The 12253-nt window shown below is 51.6% G+C and overlaps 1 protein-coding gene across 1 annotated transcript in view; it reads left to right on the top strand.

The window, feature by feature from the left end:
* INTS3 (integrator complex subunit 3) overlaps nucleotides 1-12253 on the top strand; it is a 104306-nt gene that overhangs the window by 88428 nt on the left and 3625 nt on the right. Inside the window, exons 23-26 of the mRNA XM_056853904.1 lie at nucleotides 1337-1412; nucleotides 2699-2812; nucleotides 3650-3698; nucleotides 10482-10649. Coding sequence (XP_056709882.1) covers nucleotides 1337-1412; nucleotides 2699-2812; nucleotides 3650-3698; nucleotides 10482-10649 — 407 coding nt within the window. The remainder of the gene's footprint in view (nucleotides 1-1336; nucleotides 1413-2698; nucleotides 2813-3649; nucleotides 3699-10481; nucleotides 10650-12253) is intronic.

The raw sequence follows: 12253 nt of genomic DNA, 5'->3' as shown, positions 1-12253 counted from the left end.
AAAATTGCTCCCTGGCCCCAAAGTCAGGAAGACAGCCAGCGTGGCATAGTGGTTAAGAACGGTGGTTTGGAGTGGTGGACTCTGATGTGGAGAACCGGGTTTGATTCCCCACTCCTCCACATGAGCGGCGAAGGCTAATCTGGTGAACCGGGTTGGTTTCCCCACTCCTCCCCATGAAGCCAGCTGGGTGAGCTTGGGCTAGTCACAGTTCTCTTAGAGCTCTCTCAACCCCACCTGCCTCGCAGGGTGTCTGTTGTGGGGAGGGGAAGGCGATTGTAAACTGGTTTGATTCTTCCTTAAGTGGTAGAGAAAGTCGGCATATAAAAACCAGCTTCTTCAAAGTGGCAATTGGCATTTCCCTGAGCATGTAAAAGAAAGGGCCACGAGAGCCAAGCACTGACGCAACCCTCCCTCTCATGATCTACCTAAGTTCACGGAATCAGCCTTGCTGTCAGATGGCCATCTATTTCCTCTGCCCTTCCTGAACCGCCCCATTCATCCTTTCCTTTCATTCTTCCTCTGGCTGCATTCTGGTTCAGGAACCCTCTGACACCCTTAACCACTTTTGGTTTGCAACAGAGACCGTGGCAAAGCATGGAGGTCTCCCCAGACCTGCGGCCCATTCTATGCTGCGTCTGCTAGGCAATTACCACCTTCTGAGTGGCAGCTGCGTCGATGTGAACACTGCCTGCTTTCCAGCACGGCCCACATCCACTCTAAAGTAGCCTGTGCACAAAGAAGAAACTGCCCTTCTGGCTTGCCACCAGTCTTAAAAGAAGCGCCTCTCATCTGGGTAGCGGCCCACCCGAATGTCTTCAAGGGATCCATGGCTGCAGCAGCAGATCGGTGTATCCGTCTATCTAACGCATTTTTATCATGCTGCTCTATCAAGGTTCTCAGGGTAGCGTACCAAGGGAGCGATGCAGCTTCATCCATTCTTGTGTAAAGGGAGCCTCCTCATCCAGAGGCAGCAAACCTCTGAAAGCCAGGGCTAGGAAGCGACATCAGGGGAAGGTCTCGGTCTGTGTGCCCCATCAGTTGGCCCTCCGGGGTGACCAGTCGGTTGCTGCGTGAAACAGGATGCTGGACTAGCCTAACCGCTCTCACAGGGTTGTTGTGAGGATAAAACGGGGGCTACCACAGGGACCCTTTCCCCCTTGGTGCACTCTGGAATAAGGGTGAAATGAAGCAAGTTGAGCACAGGGGGATCCCTGAAAACGACCAAGGGCGAAATCTTTCTAGGCCTTTCCTGTCTTCTAACTCCCCCCGCGCGCCCCCCAGCTCTCTGCTTCAAGTTCTCCTCAGCCCCCCAACCTCTTTGCTCCCTTTTTTCCAGCTCCAGGAGCTCGTGTGCCATGTGATGATGGGAAACCTGGTGATGTTCCGGAAGGACTCGGTCCTGAACATTCTGAGTGAGTAGAATGCAGTGGGTGCGCTGCCGTGAAAGCCAGCTTGGTTGTCGTCGTTAAGAGCGGTGGACTCTAATCTGGAGAACCGTGTTTGATTCCCCACTCCTCCACATGAGCGCCGGAGGCTAATCTGGTGAACCGGGTTGGTTTCCCCACTCCCTACACATGAAGCCCACTGGGTGACCTTGGGCTAGTCACAGCTCTGTTAGAGCTCTCTCAGCCCCACCTGCCTCACAGGGTGTCTGTTGTGAGGAGGGGAAGGGAAGGTGATTGTAAGCCGGTTTGATTCTTCCTTAAGTGGTAGAGAAAGTCGGCATATAAAAACCAACTCTTCTTCTTCTGGGAGCCGGTCTTTCAAAGACAGCAGCAGGGAAGAGGCTTGAGGGGAAAGGGGGTCACGCAGCTGCCCGCGGATTGCCAAACGCTCAGCTGGTCTCTCTTTGCTGGCTGCTGCCTGTACAGAGGAGGAGGTGGCGAGGGGACATGGCAGTTGAGGGAGGGTTTTGCCCTGTGAGAACCGTCCTAGTGTGGAAGGAACTCTGAGAAGCTGGTGTCCCTGGCAATAGTTAGTAGCTCCAGAGCTGAACCCCAGAGCACAAAACGTTTGTGTGCAGAAGATTCCCAGGTTCACCCACCGGCTCTCTCCAAGTAATAAGATCTCCAGTACAAGGGCTAGGAGGATCTCTGCCTTAAAACACTGAAGAGCCTTCGGTACGAGTCGTGACAGTCCTAGGCTAGATAAACCAACTATATAAACCAGTGCCATTGGCGAGGGATCCGTCCCTGCGAGTGGCGAAATCCATGAATACTTGGAAGGCAGAGTTCTTCTGCCTCTCAACGGTAAAACAAACTGCTCCTCCACAATTTCCAGTAAAATATAACAGTGGTAATGATTCCAACAAGAGCACAATGGAGTAAAAATGGGCTGGGGACCATCTCATGCTCTTGGGACGGTCAGAGTGGCCTTGAATTTTTTTAAGCTGTCCTTGCCATCAGCCAAAGCATATCTGATACCCAGCCTTCTCCCGGCGTGGCGTGGCGATTAAGAGCGGCTGGCTCGAATCTGGAGAGCCGGGTTTGATTCCCCACCCCTTCACATGAAACCAGCTGGATGACCTTGGGCCGGTCACCGTTCTCTCTGAGCTCTCTCGGCCCCACCCACCTCACAAGGTGCCTGTTGTGGAGAGAGGAAGGGAAGGCGATCGTAAAACGCTTCGAGACTCGTTGCGGTAGACAAAAGCGGGGTGTAAAAACCAACTCTCCTTCTTCTTCTTCTTGCCCTTCTCCAGTTCAGAGCTTGGACTGGGAGACGTTCGAGCAGTACTGCACGTGGCAGCTCTTCCTGGCGCACAACATCCCCCTGGAGACCATCATCCCCATCCTTCAGCATCTCAAGTACAAAGGTGAGATCGAGCCAGAACAGGACACCAAACACTGGTTCCAGGCTCGCCGTTTGTCCACTTTGGCCTGCCCACCCACCATAGAATCATAGAATTGGAAGGGTACCTAAGAGGCCATCTAATCCAACCCCCTGCTCCATGCAGGATCAGCTTAGAGCATCCCTGACAAGTGTTTGTCCATCGGCTGCTTAAAAGACTGCCAGTAAGGGGGAGCTAACCCCCTCCCTAGGCAGCAGATTCCGCTGCTGTTTCTGTAGAAAGCTGGCATGTCATGGAGAATTCCAGCCTTCTCCCTGACATGCTAACTTTCTACGCACAGGGAGATTCAGTATATATTGACGAGTACAACCATAGTCTCGGAGATATTGCGGGTTGGGTTCCAGACCCCTGCAGTAAAAGCGAATATCACAACAAAGCGAGTCACACTTTTATTTATTTATTTTGGTTCCCAGCACACATAAAAGTTACGTTTACGCTACTGAGTGTGTAATAGCATTCTGTCTTTAAAATGTGCTGTAGTAATAATGAAAAAGTTTGAAATATTGCGAGAATGACCAAAATGTGACACAGAGACACGAAGTGAGCACACGCTGTTGGGAAAAAATGGCGCCAATAGACTCGCTCGAAAATACAATATCGGCAAAGCGAGATGTGCCTGTATCCCGTCATGGGAGCCCCTCCACCAGTCTGAATGGGCACAGTCCAGGTTTACCATCTCCCAGAGACCAGGCCCTGTCTCCCCTTCCCTGTCTGTGCTGTGGGAAAATTGGCACCCAGCTGTTCCATGCGGAATTGGTTAGCCCATCAGCCGAGCTTAACAAGCCTTGTTTTCTTTTGCAGAGCACCCCGAGGCGCTTTCCTGCCTGTTGCTCCAGCTGAGACGTGAAAAGTACGTATCTGAACCTATTTGCCGGTTATTTAAAGCGCTGCTCCAGCAGGGGTGGCTTGTTTCAGGGTCATGAAAAGTCTGGAGAGAAAGCCATTAGTATTCCCAAGACATCTGGGCAAGAAAGGGAGGGAGATGTTCAGGCCTATTTGTATAGCCTGTATGTCTGCAGTCACACTGAAACACTGGTAGTGAGTACAAATTTCCACACTGTAAACGTCTCCGTTTTAAAAGTTGTTATTATTGTGAAGCTTCTAGCCCTTAAAGATGCAAAATGAGGCTGGGAAATATGCGTGCAAGGCATGGTAAGACCTCAGGAGCTGGGAGCACACAGCAAGGAGGACTTCCACTAGTCCAGGGTGGTTGCTTGGTGTAGTGTTTTAGAGCGGTGGTTTGCAGCGGTGGACTCTGATCTGGAAAACCGTGTTCAATTCCCCTCTCCTCCACATGAGTGGCGGAGGCTAATCTGGTGAACTGGATTTGTTTCCCCACTCCTACACACGAAGCCAGCTGGGTGATCTTGGGCAAGTTACAGCTCTGTTAGAGCTCTCTCAGCCTCACCTACCTCACAGGGTGTCTGTTGTGGGGAGGTTAAGGGAATGTGATTGTAAGCTGGTTTCAGTCTCCGTTAAGTGGTAGAGAAAGTCAGCATATAAAAACCAACTCTTCCTCCTCCTCCTCCTCCTCCTTAGTTCATTATACTTTCCCACATGAGGCAAAAGAAAACTTTCCCCCCCCAGTAATCTAAAAACACATTTACATTCTTTATTCACATGGCAGAATTTGGCTCTTTTGACTCTGCACTGATCTATTCTATCATAAATAGCTTTGGTTCTTTTTTTTTGGGGGGGGGGATCCTTTTTTCCCTGAAGAGAGTCCCATGTACAGTTTTTCAAAGGACTGGGACGATTAGCCAGTTGCGCTGATGTGGGAACAAATTGAGAAGGGTGCCGAGTTGTTTTCTGTTGTCCCAGAAGGTCGGACCAGAACCAACGGGTTGAAATTAAATCAAAAGAGTTTCCGCCTAGACATTAGGAAGGATTTCCCAACAGTTAGAGCGGTTCCTCAGTGGAACAGGCTTCCTCGGGAGGTGGTGAGCTCTCCTTCCCTGGAGGTTTCTAAGCAGAGGCTAGATGGCCACCTGTCAGCAATGCTGATTGTGTGACCTTAGGCAGATGATGAGAGGGAGGGCATCTTGGCCATCTTCTGGGCATGGAGCAGGGGTCACTGTGTGTGTGTGGGGGGAGGTAGTTGTGAACTTCCTGCATTGTGCAGGGGTTGGACTAGATGACCCTGTGGTCCCTTCCAACTCTATGATTCTAGGAGTTCTTGCAATCTCCACCCCCATTATAGAGGGCTTCTCCCCAGATTGTGTAACCGGAGGGAGGGCATGTGTTCCACGCAGTCTAGGTGCCCCAACTGTGCATGAAGGCTCAAATTGAGAACCGTCCCCCTGGAATAGAGGGGAAATGAAACCGTGGCAAGTGGCGCTTTAATTTGTTAATCAGAGCTTTTTTGAAAAGCTGGCGCTGGAAGATGGAACCTTTAATTTCTCCGCTCCCGACTGCCATCTCGTCACACTGCTCTGAAGAGCGAAGAGCGGCAGTGGGACGATAGCTCCCCTGATAGAGACAGCTCTTGGCTCTAATCAATTTAGACTTGATAAGAAAACTTCCATCTGCCGCGAAAGCGGCACTGAGAAGGAGAAATTGGTACACAGAAGCACAGAGAGCTTCCCGGGAGAGAGGCACAGAGATGAGGGATGGAGGGTTTGTCTCCCGTCGTTGTGTTAGAAGTTTTAATGTTCCATTCGCGCCTGTCCAATATAGCAGAGATGAACGTATTAGCTTCTCGCCCAGTAACACAGCATGCCGATAACCTTTGCCTAGGGAAGGTTTGGCGGGTGGGTTTTTCTTGCACGCAGGGAGTTAAAATAATCTCCATAGCACGAGGAAGGAAAAAGAAGAAGTTGGTTTTAATACCCCGATTTTTCTCTACTTTTGTAAGGATACTCAAAGTGGCTTCCAATCGCCTTCTTTTCCTCTCCCCACAACAGACATCCTGTGAGGTAGGTGGGGCTGAGAGAGTGTGACTATTCTTTCTGAACTCAGCCCCACCTACCTCCCAGGGTGTCTGTTGTGGGGAGGGGAAGGGTAGGTGATTGGAAGCTGCTTTGATTCTCCCTTAAGTGGTAGAGAAAGTCGGCATATAAAAACCAACTCTTCTTCTTTTTATCACCCTCCTGGACTCGGACAGTTTCTGCTGTCCTGTGCCTACAGCTGTGTAGGCTTTTCTCCCAAGGAGACCTTTGTTCTCATATAGGCCTTTTCTCCATAGGGAACTGACCCTAGAGAGCCGGCGTAGTGTAGTGGTTAAGAGCGGCGGACTCTAATCTGGAGAACCAGGTTCGATTCCCCACTCCTCCACGTGCATCCTGTTGGGTAACCTTGTGCCAGTCACAGTTCTCTCAGATCTCTCTCAGCCCCACCTGCCTCACAAGATGCCTGTTTTGGGGGGTGGGGGAATGGAAGGCGATCGTGAGCCACTTTGAGACTCCTTAAAGATAAAAACAGGGTATAAAAATCAACTCTTCTTCCTTCCATTTGCTCCTGCCATGCCCTTACAGACCCTCCCCCTGGTGCCTCCTTATGCCCCATTGTGTTGCTGCTAGCATTCTTAAGGCAGTGCCCAGGTTCCACCCCTTCTCCCCCAGGGCTGGGGTGCCCAGGGATGTGACAGAGGTTTTGCGTGCTGCTTGGCTCACTTACGTGAGCTGCCTGGGATGCCGCTGGCTCGGCAGGTGCTTTTCTGTGGCGTTCCTGCTCTCTCCTCGAAGGGTGCAGTGGACAGGTACCTGGTGGGGCCAGAACACCCAAGAGCCCTTACGGGCAGAAGTTAGACCCCGAGTCATCACAGGCCACCTGCGAGATATTCACCAATACCTAAGTAGCCTCTGTGCTCCTCGTGCAGCTTTTAACAGTGTGAGGGGAACGGTCAGAGCCCAGCAGCTTCAGTTGGCTCCGGTTTTGACACGTGGCAGGATAGGAGCAGGAATCTAAGGCCATTTGTGCTTGGTTACTTAGCCTCGCGATTCCCGCGGGACTGCTTCGGGGCTTCGTTTGGATTATTCATGATTCTTCCGACCTTCAGAAGTCACTTCGCGGCCGCCCCGCACTTGTCCTGCATTTCCAGGAACCTGCTTGATCACGAGTTTAAATTTTGCCTCAATCCTAAAGGGAAACCAATCGAGGCAATTTCTGCGACTAGTCTTAACTTTGGGCTTCTCTTCCCCCGCCCATTCTTGCTTATCCCTCCCTCATCCAATCCTTCCCAGAAAAGCCATTTTGGTGAGTTTCAGCAGTGTGTTCTATGATCTCCGGGAACGGAGACGGCTGTCTTCCCCCCCCCCCCATACCCATCTGTTCTGGTCAGTTTAAGCAGCGAGAGTTCTTTATAGTTTGCGGGCGCTAGACCCCTGCCTTGAGATAGCCAGAAACAAATTGGTGGTGGTGAGGTTTCCTTATCTGCTGTGGCTGTAAAATGACCACTGGGATCAAATAAAATCCAAGACTCACGCTGTGGGGCTGGCAGGGGCCAATGAAACAACCAGCATTGTCGGGGGTGGGGAGGGACCCAGAAGGCATCATATTTCGCTGGGGACAAATAATTGAGCGCAATGTACTCCTGGAATATCTTTGGGGCAAAAAGCCCCCACAAATACAGTTTTGAGAATAGAATCAGAAAACGGTGCGTCCGCCCAGCGGTGAACCCAGCGCGAATTTCCCCTGCATAAATGGCCTAAGCTTTTTTTCGTATGCGCTGGATTGCTGCCAGCCTCCTTGGCCCATTGGCCTGGTGTCGGCAGACTCCCTCCGAAGTAAGCCCCCTCTGGGCTCTGGAAGAGTTACACGGGGGTGGCGGGGGGAGGAGCTGCTGTTTGCAGAAAGCTTTTGCTGGAGCGCCTGGTAGAGGGGCCACGCCAAAGGGCAGAGTCCTCTCGTTGGCTCCCTCGCCCTTGCCACTCTGAAATGTTAATGGGCGATCCTGTTGACCAAAGCCGCCTCCTTTGAGACGGTGTTCAATTTCCTGTACAACTGGAGCGGTGGCAGGAGAGCGGGGCACAGCTGAGCTTGAGCCAAGTGGGGCCGGGAGAGGCAGGCGGAGGCGAGCCGAGTGCTCAAGCAGACTCTCCGTCTTTCCAAAGCTGAGGTTTTGCCGGCCGTCCTCTGCCTTTCTGTGCGTGGGATCTGGCGCGAGCTCCTGAGAATTGCAGGTTGTTTTCTTCTCTTGGTTCTGCTGCTAGCAGAGGACGCCATGCATCTCCCCCTCCCTCCTTTAAAATACGCCTGCGATTCAAACCCTCTCAAAAGCTCTGGCAAACAGTCACTTCTTACAGTGACTGCTGAAGGTCTCCAAGGAGGTGGCGGGGGGCTCACCTCTTCAGGGAGCCCCTTCCGCAAAGCCAGAGATGGAAAAGGGCCAGGGCTCTGGTCGATAAGAAGAAGAGTTGGTTTTTATATGCCGACTTTCTCTACCACTTAAGGGAGACTCAAACCGGCTTACAATCACCTTCCCCTCCCCACAGCAGACACCTTGTGAGGTAGGAGGGGCTGAGCGAACTCTAAGAACTCTGACTAGCCCAAGGTCACCCAGCTGGCTTGGTGTGTTGGAGTGGGGAAACGAATCCAGTTCACCAGATTAGCCTCCGCTGCTCATGTGGAAGAGTGGGGAATTGAACCCGGTTCTCCGGATCATAGTCCACCGCTCCAAACCACTGCTCTTAACCACTACACCATGCTGGCTCTCTAATGAAGACTGTGGTGGGAGCAGAGGGAGGGAGAATCCTTGTCTCCCCCGAATAACGCAAGAATTTGGCATCTTCCGCGGAAGCCGATTCGTAATCGGTTCAGGGTAGACAAAAGAAAGTATTTCTGTGTGCTGTTGATGTGTGGAGCTTGCTGCCACTAGATCCGTAGATGACATTTGGCTTGGATGGCTTTAAACACATTAGACACAGTGATACAGTCATAGAGATGGAAGGGTCCATAGAGGCCATCTAGTCCAATCCCCTGCTCAGTGCAGGATCAGCCTACAGCATTCCTGACAAGTGTTTGTCCAGCCTCTGCTTGAAGACTGACTGCCAGTGATGGGGAGCTCACCACCTCCCAAGGAAGCCGTTTCAACTGCTGAAGTACTCTTACTAAACTACTCTTTCCTAATATCCAGCTGGTACCTTTCTGCCCTCAATTTAAACCCATTATTGCGAGTCCTGTCTTCTGCTGCCCACAGGAACAGCTCCCTGCCCTCCTCTAAGAGGCAGCCCTTCAAATACTTAAAGAGATCAATCATGTCCACCCTCAACCTCCTCTTCTCCAGCCTGAACATTCCCAAGTCCCTCCGCCTTTCTTCATGAGGCTTGGTCTCATGAAGGAGAGAAGGTCTGTCCCTGCCTGTTGTTCAGAATGGGTAAATGGAACCTCCATGCTCAGAAACAGTCTATCTCAGAAGGCGAAGCCCTGGGGACAGGCGATAGAATAACATCTTTGCCTTCGTTCCCTCCTTCGGAGCTCCCAGAGGCATTTGACGGAGGCAGAATGCTGGAGTAAAGGGCTCTTTGGCACTGCTGCTGTCTGTACGGCTTGCCACGCCTCTCAGAAGCAGGTTAACACCCCCCTGGACCCCCATCGACTGTATTTTGCTGCTGGTAGCAGCATGTGCCCTGACCTTGATCCACAGGGATCCTGCGGCATCCCGGCCAACCCCGCGGGCACCCGCGGTACCTCTCAGGAGAGCGCTTTAATTTCTTACCATTCGCCTGGCAGGAAACAGGCCAGCTCCGACCGAAGGGTGGATTTCTATCTGCAGCTGCTCCAGATCGCCCTGGGGAGGGGGAAAGGCAGGACCACCCCACGTCCAAACACGTCCCACTGCTTTTGCTCGGGGCGGCTGGGAAGTTGCAAGCGGTTCCCGGCTGTGTGTTAATGGCAAACCACGCTGGGAAAAGCCAGGCCTCACGCTGAGCCTTGGCTCATGCAGAGCCTGGCATTTAAGATCTCCACGTTTCGGACCACACAGGGATGCTTTCCTGATCGTCTGTGGGGTTTGGGTCAGCGATGCTACTGATGTGGCGATTAAAGGGTGTAGTCCAGATACAGACCGTTAGCAGTGGGCAAGGAGGACCACCGAAAGATTAAAATGTGTCAGCGAAGTTTGTGGGCCATCAGGATTGGTCCCAGGTTTGGGGGCAGAGAGTGCCCGGGGGCCCCTCTCGTCCTCTGCCAGTGTGGTGCAGTGGTTAATAGCGGTGAACTCTAATCTGGTGAACCGGGTTCGATTCCCCACTGATCCACATGAGCGGTGGACTCTAATCTGGAGAACCAAGTTCGATTCCCCACTCCCATGAAGCCTGCCGGGTGACCTTGGGCCAGTCACAGTTCTCTCTGAACTCTCTCAGCCCTACTTACCTCACAAGGTGCCTGTTGTGGGGAGGGGAAGGGAAGGAAATTGTAAGCTGCTGTGAGACTCCGTAAAAGGTAGAGAAAAGTGGGGTATAAAAGCCAACTCTTCTTCTACTACATATTCTTTCTAAACTGCTTCTTTAAAGGGGAGATTTGTTTGGCACGGGTTCTCTGTGAGTGCGGTTAAAGCGAGGCAGCTCCTTAAAAGCTCATATCCAGCCATCTGTGTAGGAGACCATCTCTAGGGCCCCCTCCCCTGTCACCTCCGGGTCCCTCTTTTTGAAAGGAGCGGTAATAAAACCCAGTCCCCATCTGCGTCCTGCCACAGGCCCAGCGAAGAGATGGTGAAGATGGTGCTGAGCCGTCCATGCCACCCAGACGACCAGTTCACCACCAGCATCCTCCGGCACTGGTGCATCAAACACGACGACCTCCTGGCCGAGCACATCAAGTCCCTCCTGATCAAGAACAACAGCCTGCCCCGGAAACGCCAAAGGTGAGGCCGGGTGTGGGAATGAGCGAGGGGGTGGGGTGAAGAACAGGTGCATTGCCGCTTAGGTCAGGAGTGTCTGACTCATTTGTTACGAGGGCCGGATATGACGTGAATGTCGCTTCATCAGGCTGGGCCATGTGCACCATAAAATTTAATGCCAGGTAACAGAGAGATTTGGGGAAGGCGCTGGCAAACCACCCCGTAAACAAAGTCTATCTAGGAAACGGCGGGATGTGACGTCAGGAATGACCTTGTGCTTGCACAGGGGACCTTTACCGAGATATTATTACTATGTATGGGGGTGAAAGCTGGACAGTTAAGAAAGCTGATAGGAAGAAAGTAGATTCCTTTGAAATGTGGTGTTGGAGGAGAGTGTTACAGATACCGTGGACTGCCACAAAAATCAGTGGGTTATAGAACAAGCCTGAACTGACCCTAGAAGCTAAAATGACTAAACTGAGGTTGTCTTACTTTGGTCGCATTATGAGAAGACAAGAGTCACTGGAAAAGACAATCATGCTAGGAAAAATCGAAGGCAGCAGGAAACGAGGAAGACCCAACCAGAGATGGTTTGAATATAAAGGAAGCCACGGCCCTCAGTTTGCAGGACCTGAGCAAGGCTGTTAAGGATAGGACATTTTGGAGGACGTTGAGTCATAGGGTTGCCAAGAGTCGGAAGCGACTTGACGGCACTTACACACACCAGAGATACAAACTTTATAGAAGACACAGGCATTGCCAATTAATGATATTATTTTTACTTTGTTTTTTACTTAAAATACAAATATGCTTAAAACAATAACACTCTTAACAGTATTTTATTTGAAAGTCTTCGATAATTGACACCTCAGGAGCAGGGTGGGGGTGGCTGCCTCGTGGGCTGGATAAGAACTCTTGTAGGAAGCTCTGGATAAGAAAATGAGGGGCACAGAAAACACCTGGGCGGTAAGGGGGCACGAAGGATGTGCAGTCTCTTGGTCCAGCATAGAGAACAGTTCCCTCTGCTGGCAGCCACAATTAGCAGGGTGACGGACTTTCTTGCGCGGAACTAGGAGGACATCTAGTGGCTCTCGCTTTCTCCTCTCTGCCATCTGAACATCAGCGCAAGGGCGCAGAAGAGCTAATGGACTGAACCAGGGGAACGGAAGTCTGCTGTTGAAGAACTTGCCGCTTCCCTGAAAGAACAAGTTTCCCAGTTACGATCTGGAAGAGCTTCTTGAGAGGAACCTGTTTTAGCAACGGGTTGCATTTTTTTATTGCAGACTTCACAAGAGTTAAAACTGGTTTTGTTTTGCTTTGGGTTTTAATTCATGTAATTTATAGCCCATCTTTGTCACTGAATCCAAGGCGGATTACAGAGCGCAAGCTGACGCAATCCGTAGGAGGAGATATCTCATGAGCAGTGTAACAGGACTGGTCGTGGAAACGCCGTTAAGTCGCAGCCGACTTAGGGCGACCGGTAGGGTTTTCAGGGGAAGAGTCATTCGGAGGTGGTGCGCCATTGCCCGTCTCTGCATAGTGACCCTGGACTTCCTCGGTGGTCTCCCATCCAAGGACTAACCGGTGCCAAGCTTCCAAGATCTGACGAGATAGGGCTAGCTTGGGCT

This window comes from Euleptes europaea, chromosome 7 (genome assembly GCF_029931775.1).
Source record: "Euleptes europaea isolate rEulEur1 chromosome 7, rEulEur1.hap1, whole genome shotgun sequence".
Lineage (NCBI taxonomy): Eukaryota > Metazoa > Chordata > Lepidosauria > Squamata > Sphaerodactylidae > Euleptes > Euleptes europaea.
This window is presented reverse-complemented; position numbering and strand designations above follow the sequence as displayed.